The 9,683-nt window shown below is 27.6% G+C and overlaps 1 protein-coding gene across 1 annotated transcript; it reads right to left on the bottom strand.

The window, feature by feature from the left end:
• Positions 1-266: 266 nt before the first annotated feature.
• On the bottom strand, positions 267-9,021 carry LOC122505986. The gene is made up of 2 exons (XM_043617917.1): positions 6,847-9,021; positions 267-620 (listed from the first exon to the last, which is right to left on the bottom strand). The coding sequence occupies exon 1, from the start codon at positions 8,509-8,511 to the stop codon at positions 6,853-6,855; it is 1,659 nt and encodes a 552-aa protein (XP_043473852.1). The 5' UTR covers positions 8,512-9,021; the 3' UTR covers positions 267-620; positions 6,847-6,852.
• Between the last annotated feature and the right edge of the window lie 662 nt (positions 9,022-9,683).

Here is a 9,683-nt window from a genome sequence, read left to right as displayed (position 1 = left end):
CAAACAATTATTTTTAAACCTTATAAAATTAATTAAATTATTAATTAAATCCGACTAAAAATTTATTAAATTAAAATTTTTTTTACCAAACTAAAATTTAAATTTATTCTTTCTTATAATAATAATTAATAATTTTTTATATACATTAAATAAAAATAGAAAACAGTAAATTTATTTATAAAAACTCACATTTATTAAAATTTAACGTAACTCTTTAACTATAATACATATTTCCTTTTATTCTTTATCCTCAATAAAACCCTACAACAAAAGAAGTAATAAATTTAATGTTTAATAAATATGTATAGTTTTCAAAAAAATATAATAAATAAGATAAAAACAACTCACATAAGGTAAAACAATCCCCAATGGACAAAAACCTGTGAATTTTTGGAGAGGTTTTGGTCTTTTTACTTTTTCACCTTCAAAATCCTTGTCAATAAACCAAGCATCTTTACTTAAAATTTCTCCACCACCTTGCATATTTGGCAAAACCAAATTCGTCTTTTTGTTTTCTGAAAAGTATTCGAAAAGCGGTTTTTCCCTCTCCATCAACCCCGAATTGCTACTTCCACCTCTATTAATTAAAACAACAGCCCCACAACCAAAGCACACAATCCCTAAAACAAACATTTCCTTGCTAAAATTGCAACAAAATAAAAATACATCAAATACATATCTCACGACATTAAATAATAATCATCTTACCCCCACTATTATTTTTACTTCCACCAGCAACAGGACGAGAACCTGATGCTTGACCACAATATACACAACTACCTAAAAAAAAAAAAAAAACAAAACTCTTAATAAATAATAACAAATTAAATAATTATATCTTCCATTAATCCTCACAAATTTCATTTATTTTAAACACATTTTTTTACCATTTAATTGAGAAGACATCTTTTCTAATCAAACAAACACAAGACACTGAATATGAAAAAGAAGAATCTCAAAGCCTAAAACACATTCCATACACTACACTCCACATTATAATGTTTCAATTCAATGTTTACATAAAACATGAATTGAAATATATACCTCTTATATTATTATAATAATAATGGGGCAAAATTCCTCAATTGTCCTAACTTAAAATCGAAAGTCTTCAAATCGGGCTGATTTTTGCACAAACATTAATACTATGGGAGAGAACTTTACCCATAAAATATTAAGATATTTTATTAAAAATTGTAGGGGGGAGAGGGGGTTAAAGTTTTTGGTAACGTGTGGACAGTGGATTCTTTTAGCTAATATAGCTAAAATACAGTAGAGTGGACAAAATTTTGATCTATATGTTTTCGAAAGGTTTTTTCCTCCTCTTTCGAATGGTGTAAAAATTTTTTTTTTAATTAAAAATTTAACTAATTTTTTTCAAAATTAAAAATATTTTTCACTTTTTTTAAAAAAAGGCATTTTTTTCTCTTTTTTTTTGCTTTAAAATAAAGCTTAATATGTGTACTTTCCATAACTGATTCTGAAAAAATTACGTTTTTTTTGTTTTCGAATTATTAATTAATTAATTAATAAAAATCAGTAAAAAATTACTAAAAAATGAAATATTATTTAAGCAAGTAAACTTTTCTGAATTATGATATTATCATCGCAAAGCTTACCTAATTCCGCATCCAACATGTATAATTACACCTATTTTTACAAATAATTGTTAAATAAATAAATAATTGAAAATTTATTTATTAATTTTTTGAAAAAAGGACATTTTTTTCTTCTTTCTTGCTTTAAAATAAAGCTCAATATGTGTACTTTCAATACTCGATTAGGAAAAAGTGCCGTTTTCTTTTGTGTTTCAAATAATTAATTAATTAATTAATAATAGTAAGAAATTACTAAAAAATTAAATATTTTTCAAGCAAATAAACTTTTCTTAATTATCAGCTTATCATCGTAAAGCTTACAAAATTCCGCATCCAGCAAGCATAAACTAAACTGTTTTTTATAAATAATTGTTAAATAAATAAATAATTGATTATTTATTTATTCATTTTTGGAAAAATGACATTTTTTATTTTTATTCTTATTTCAAGCAAAGCTTAATATGTGTACTTTTAATACCCGATTAGGAAAAAATGACATTTTTCTTTTCGTATTATTTATTAATTAATTAATAAAAATTATTTTAAAAAATTATTATTTTTCAAAGAAATAAACTTTTCTTAATTTTGCGCTTGCCAACGTAAAGCTTACCAACTTCCGCACCCAACAAGTTTATTTTTAACTATTTTTTATAAACAATTTCAAAAAATTAATAAATAAATTTTCAATTATTTATTTATTTAACAATTATTTGTAAAAATAGGTGTAATTATACTTGTTGGATGCGGAATTAGGTAAGCTTTACGATGATAATCTCATAATTCAGAAAAGTTTACTTGCTTAAAAAATATTTCATTTTTTAGTAATTTTTTACTGATTTTTATTAATTAATTAATTAATAATTCAAAAACAAAAAAAAACGTCATTTTTTCAGAATCAGTTATGGGAAGTACACATATTAAACTTTATTTTAAAGCAAAAAAAAGAGAGAAAAAATGCCGTTTTTTAAAAAAAAGTGAAAAATATTTTTAATTTTGAAAAAAATTAGTTAAATTTTTAATTAAAAAAAAAGTTTTTACACCATTCGAAAGAGGAGGAAAAAACCTTTCGAAAACATATAGGAGGCATTATTCCTGAACTGCCCCAAAAATAAAAAAAAGTTCTTGGATTTCCTTTATACTTTGGAAATATGTTCCCCTAGTAGGTACAAGTTACTACACCAATTTACAGGTCCAACCCCCTACTCCAATCAAAAGGGTGGGGGGTTGAAATTTCAGCTTCAACTCGAACATGCATTCTTTAAACATTTGTAGTTTCTACTTAAATTATTCAATTAAAAAAAGTAAGTAGTGTTTTAGAAAGGTTTTTTTGTGTACTTTTAAAATATTTTATTTATATAATAAAAAAAAAAATTTTTTGCAAAAATTTTTTAAAATAAATAGTTTTTTTGCAATTTTGTGCAAGTTCGGTAGTTTTTATTTTCTTTTTAATAATCTCAAATGAAAGCTTGGGAATTCCCCTAAAAGAAGATATAAGTCTGAAAATGGGCCGAAACAATTTGCCAAAGATATAGTGTAATAAGTAAAATTTGTCCGTCCGCTCGCGCACTCCAGCGCGATGAACAGTGGGATTTTTTTTCAACTTACTATTGAAAATTGTCTAGAAACTATAAATTTTATCGGATGTTGATGTTCTTGATTTAAAATTACTAAGAGATCCATCAAAGTCGATTTTTGAATTTTTAATTGTTTATTTTTTTCTTGTTACTCAAAAATTTGACAAATTACAATATTTTTAGAAAAAATCATGTTAGTTTTTTTATTTTTCCATTACACATGATCGAAATCAATTTAAATTAGTCTAGTATGACCACCGGACAATTAATAAAGCATAATACAATTTATTTAAATTGTTGCAAACAATGTTAATTAACAAATAGATTACTTCGGACCTTCTTCATAAAAAAAATTGGTTTTTTTGCAGACAAGTTTAAAGTTATGTCTAATTTAGTAAAAAACTATTTTACAGTTAAAAATTATCATTAATATTAACAATTATATAAACAATAATCAACTTCCTTTTGTATTTGTAAACATTTTCGTCATTTTTCAAACTTTAAATATTTGTATCATATGTACATTCTTTCAAAAACTTAAAAAATTTATTAGCTTAAACAATTACATTTGTTATAAACAAACTTTTCATTTTTAAACAAATAAGTAGCTTTTTTCATCAAACAAAATTTTTTCCTTTTTTTTATATTTACTATCATAAAAAAGAACTCCTTAATGAAATGGAAATACTATAAATTATTCATTTAATTTTAATAAACATTATAAGTTAACAAATATTTAACTTTGTTCTTTTTTCACAGAAAAAATATATTTATTTATATGCATTTAAATGTAAACTGTTTTAACTGAATAATGGTTTACTTCATTAAAAATATAAATATTTCTTAACTTATAATGTTCGTTAGAATTAAATGAATAATTTATAGTATTCCCATTTCATTAAGGAGTTCTTTTTTATGATAGTAAATATAAAAAAAAGGAAAAAATTTTGTTTGATGAAAAAAGCTACTTATTTGTTTAAAAATCAAAAGTTTGTTTATAACAAATGTAATTGTTTAAGCTAATAAATTTTTTAAGTTTTTGAAAGAATGTACATATGATACAAATATTTAAAGTTTGAAAAATGACGAAAATGTTTACAAATACAAAAGGAAGTTGATTATTGTTTATATAATTGTTAATATTAATCATAATTTTTAACTGTAAAATAGTTTTTTACTAAATTAGACATAAATTTAAACTTGTCTGCAAAAAAACCAATTTTTTTTATGAAGAAGGTCCGAAGTAATCTATTTGTTAATTAACATTGTTTGCAACAATTTAAATAAATTGTATTATGCTTTATTAATTGTCCGGTGGTCATACTAGACTAATTTAAATTGATTTCGATCATGTGTAATGGAAAAATAAAAAAACTAACATGATTTTTTCTAAAAATATTGTAATTTGTCAAATTTTTGAGTAACAAGAAAAAAATAAACAATTAAAAATTCAAAAATCGACTTTGATGGATCTCTTAGTAATTTTAAATCAAGAACATCAACATCCGTTAAAATTTATAGTTTCTAGACAATTTTCAATAGTAAGTTGAAAAAAAATCCCACTGTTCATCGCGCTGGAGTGCGCGAGCGGACGGACAAATTTTACTTATTTCACTATATCTTTGGCAAATTGTTTCGGCCCATTTTCAGACTTATATCTTCTTTTAGGGGAATTCCCAAGCTTTCATTTGAGATTATTAAAAAGAAAATAAAAACTACCGAACTTGCACAAAATTGCAAAAAACTATTTATTTTAAAAAATTTTTGCAAAAAAAATTTTTTTTTTATTATATAAATAAAATATTTTAAAAGTACACAAAAAAACCTTTCTAAAACACTACTTACTTTTTTTAATTGAATAATTTAAGTAGAAACTACAAATGTTTAAAGAATGCATGTTCGAGTTGAAGCTGAAATTTCAACCCCCCACCCTTTTGATTGGGGTGGGGGGTTGGACCTGTAAATTGGTGTAGTAACTTGTACCTACTAGGGTAACATATTTCCAAAGTATAAAGGAAATCCAAGAACTTTTTTTTATTTTTGGGGCAGTTCAGGAATAATGCCTCATAGGTCAAAATTTTGTCCACTCTATTGTATTTTAGCTATATTAGCCAAAAGAATCCACTGTCCACACGTTACCAAAAACTTTAACCCCCTCTCCCCCCTACAATTTTTAATAAAATATCTTAATATTTTATGGGTAAAGTTCTCTCGCATAGTATAAAAGTTTGTGCAAAAATCAGCCCGATTTGAAGACTTTCGATTTTAAGTTAGGACAATTGAGGAATTTTGCCCCTAATATATTTCGCCATTATAAAAAGGAAAAATAATCAAAAGTACTAATTAAAGGTACTAAAATAATTGAATTCTTGAAATTCATAAGAAAATTCCTAGTTCTTCAATCTTTTGTTTAATTTAGAACACGAATTCCAATACGAAACAATCAATCTTTTAATTACTGATAATTCCCTTTTATCTAATTTTAATCTGAAAATAAAATAAAAATAAAAAAAAAAAAATTTTACATAAAAACAAAACTGTCAGAATAGTTTCCCTTTTATTCATTTTTATTTGTATCTCTCTCTCTCTAACGCATAGCAGCCGTCTTACCCAATCTCTCGTGCGTATGCTCCTAGTGCGCTCTCTCTCACTCCTATAGCCCGCACACCGCCTCACAAGCGACATAGCAGGTAGAGTCCCCGCGCGACCGCTGTCTATTGTCCGCGACTCCCGAGCGTTATCTCGCGAACGCGAATTCCCTCGCGAATTTTGATTAGCTTAAACGACTTTGCCACCCCCCCCCATAGATACACCCCCTTTCAATATAATTTTCAAAATTTGAATGGAAGTTCTAAGACCATTTTTAAGATTTTCATTTAAAATTATATATTCCGTTTCTTTCTTTTCTCACTCTAGCGTACAGCGCACCATTCAATCAAACTACATAAAACATAATACTTAAAATTTTTCCCATTTCGATAACGATCATACAAATGAAATTTTACAAACAACATATTTTTACTTTTCTAAATATCTTTTTATACACACACTAACCACAATATTCACATCATCCCTCCACTTTCCTTTCCTTCTTTTCTATACTTTCAACCTCATTCATTAATCTAAGTACATTAAACATAATACTTCTTCTCAAAATCTCACTCTTTCTTCTTTCAACACGCAACATTTATCTTTTATTCTTCTTCATCCATATATATTCGCTTTCTCAATGTATCATTCGCTATCTCTCTTCCCACTTTTCCACTAATACAACAATTCGCGAGCTAAAACGCATGATTGATTTTTTAGTTTCTATAAAATAAGCAATTTTAAAGAAATTGAATTTTGTAAGAGTTGAAAATAATTGTAGAAATTCAATTATTAACATATCTTTAATTTTTCTTATTAATTCAACCACTTTCATACACACCGTGCAGGAAGACGAATATTATCAACTTTCTTTGTGGCAACTTTCTGTTATTATTTTATGATTCTACAAACCTTCCTGATGAAAATGCTACTTTGACCAAAATCGTAAGAGCTAATTTATCGAAAATAAATGAATATGAATGACTTTTATTTTAATAAGATTGCGTAAAAATGTATTTTAATTATATTTACTATTTGTACTTTGCAAAAGGTTATTTTCTTTATTTTAATTACAAAAAACTTACCAAATTTTACAGATTTAAAGATGAAAATGAAATGACAGCGGACTTTAGTTGATTAATGTAGGATGGATTATCAAAGGAAGACACTTTTCGGCGATTCCAGTGAATTAAAAACTCATGATGGATCGATTCGCCGGCTTGTTCAGACCAATTTCCCAGTCCATCTCCATCCAAAAAATTGACACAGTCCATAAAATGATCTAGCAGAACATGGATTTTTAAGGTCTTCGAAATTTCCGTTGCTGGTAGAATTTTGTTTAATTTATTTAAATTTTGAACAGTTTCTGGTTCGATTTTCTTTGTTGAAAAGCAGTTGCCAACTATCTTATCCATAGCTTTAAAAGCGTTGATGAATGGTAATACACGTAGCTCACCAACTTCGCCACATATGTCCTTGTCCTTAAGCATATCAGCCGATTTAAGCAGAACACGACAGGCGTTACCTTCAAATTGGCGTCCATGGTAATTTTTAGTAACAAGGTTAAGTTTTTTCGGCCATAATAGTGCCACTGGTTCTGTTAAGATGGGTACGAGTCCATCCCAAAACAAATGATTAACAAAGCCCAGAAGAACATGTAATTCGGGTATAATGCATTTCTCAAGAACGCATACATCATCAGCTTCGGTGAGAAGAGGCAGATTTACAGTGCTGTGGCACTCAGGAGCAAATTTTTTAACTTTCTTCATACTCTCAAATTTATAAAAGTCTTTTCTCAAATCTCCGTATGTTTTAAGAGAAACCGATTTTTCGCAATCTGCATTTTCAGAATGATCCTCTCCGATACAGCGCAATTCTTTCAAAGTAACGAAGCAGTACGGACACGGAAATGTAGATGTTGCTGTTTGCATTCCGTTGACTAACAACATTAATTTAAAATCGCAAACCATTTTGAATGAAACATCATTAATTTTCGTTAAATCAAATAAAATTTTCACATTTTCATATGTTTCCTTTATGTCTGGAACGATACCAAGAATAATAGTTCTTTTCACACTCGTCAGTTTTGCTTTGCAACCAGCGGACCCACCCTCAGCGTACAATTTCGTTCTTTTTTTCGATGGTTCTTCGAAGCAATCTTGTTCACATTCTTCAGAAGAATAATCTTCTGGAAGTATGGTTAGGCAAAGTTTGAAAAAATCCCCACCCCCATCTGCCATTAATTTTACGGAGTAAAATCCAATGAATTTTCTTGCTTCTACTACTGCTTCTACTAAATCTGTAGCGTCAGCCCAAATTACAGGCCTCTGCTCTTTTGATTTTGACGTATCAAAAGAAAACGTATCACTTTTATAGAGGTAATCTAACTTTCTTTGCTTCTCTGTAAAATGCTCGGCATATCTTTTAGGAACTGAATTACGGCCTACCTTAGAACGTATGAAATTGGTTAATTTTCTGAGTCCGCGGACTGAAGAATTTGAGTTAACTGCGAAATTGTCTAGATCATCGTTAGAGAACAAGTCATTTTTATTTGAAATAGATTTTGTATAAAGAACTGTCGGTTTACCTCTTTCATTACTCAGCACAATTGACGATTTTTCTGGGACTTCCTTACTTTTTAAGTCTTTCACAACTGAACTAACCACTTGTTCCACTTGCTTTTGAGGTAAATTTTCTAAAATATTTTTTATCGAGGCTACAGACATGCTCTTATCACTGCAAGAATGCATTTTGCCTTTTCCAAATGGTTGATAACATTTACTACACAGTGATATACTTTTCGAAATTTTATCAATTTTAACGGGATTGTTGTCGTCAAATGAAGCAATCGATAATTTACTATTTATTTCTTTTCCGTATTTTCCGTTATGCTCATCAATTATTGTATTAAATTGGCGACCTTCATGACGAGAATATTCTGGTTTTTTGTGATAATTACATCTTGCCGTCAGACAAATGTAACATGCGCAAATTTCAAAAGTTCCCGACCGCGTATCCTTTTTTAGATGAATATCCTCGTAATTTATCCTTGGTGGTAGAGGCCTTTTATTGATACCTTTTTCGTGTTCAACCAAAGTTGTAGAACATGTTGCACAAATACCAATTGGAAATTTACTGTTTTGAGTAGAGAAATCAGGATCGATGAAACATTTTATTCTTTCACAAATTTTATCAGTTATAAGAAAACGATTTGCACTTTTTCCTCCGTATTTGATTTTCTTACCACACGGAGCGCACACTTTCCCTCTATTTTCTTCATGAGTTTTCCAAGAAACTCAGACATGTTAATAACTATTTTAGAACTAGCTACTTTATAGAATTAAACGAGCGCTACTCAAAAATATTTCACAAATTGATTTAATTAACTACAGCAATTGCCATTTTTAATTTTGACAACTAAACCATAATTTTTTTGTCTAAACACAAAGAAACATTTGACGAACGATACGATCGATATTCGAGACGTTTGTTTGTTTAAAAGACATTAAAAAACATATATATGTATATAATTTTATATTCTACGCTAACTTGCATCGAAAATTTATATAAATATTCAAATATTTTTGAAAAATTAGCTCTTACGATTTTGGTCAAAGTAGCATTTTCATCAGGAAGGTTTGTAGAATCATAAAATAGTAACAGAAAGTTGCCACAAAGAAAGTTGATAATATTTGTCTTCCTGCACGGTGTGCATAAATAATAAATTCTTGAATCAAATCATTTCCATGAATTCTTTTCTTGGAATTCATTTGTTTTCATAATTATCGGAGCTCATCATTGAAGTTTTTCAATCATTTAAGGCTTTATTGGTAAAGTTCTCTATAAGAAACATTTGATTGTTTAATGAGTTGTATACTATTGTATTTAAGTAATTTCAAATTATCTTTAAAAAGTTCAAATC

This window comes from Leptopilina heterotoma, unplaced genomic scaffold (genome assembly GCF_015476425.1).
Source record: "Leptopilina heterotoma isolate Lh14 unplaced genomic scaffold, ASM1547642v1 Lhet_384, whole genome shotgun sequence".
Lineage (NCBI taxonomy): Eukaryota > Metazoa > Arthropoda > Insecta > Hymenoptera > Figitidae > Leptopilina > Leptopilina heterotoma.
The sequence above is the reverse complement of the archived record's forward strand: the minus strand, read 5'-3'. Positions and strand labels throughout refer to the sequence as shown.

Bases quoted from the DNA above. Each gene is read 5' to 3' on its own strand.
- LOC122505986 (XM_043617917.1), bottom strand. From the start codon at position 8,511: ATGCATTCTTGCAGTGATAAGAGCATGTCTGTAGCCTCGATAAAAAAT.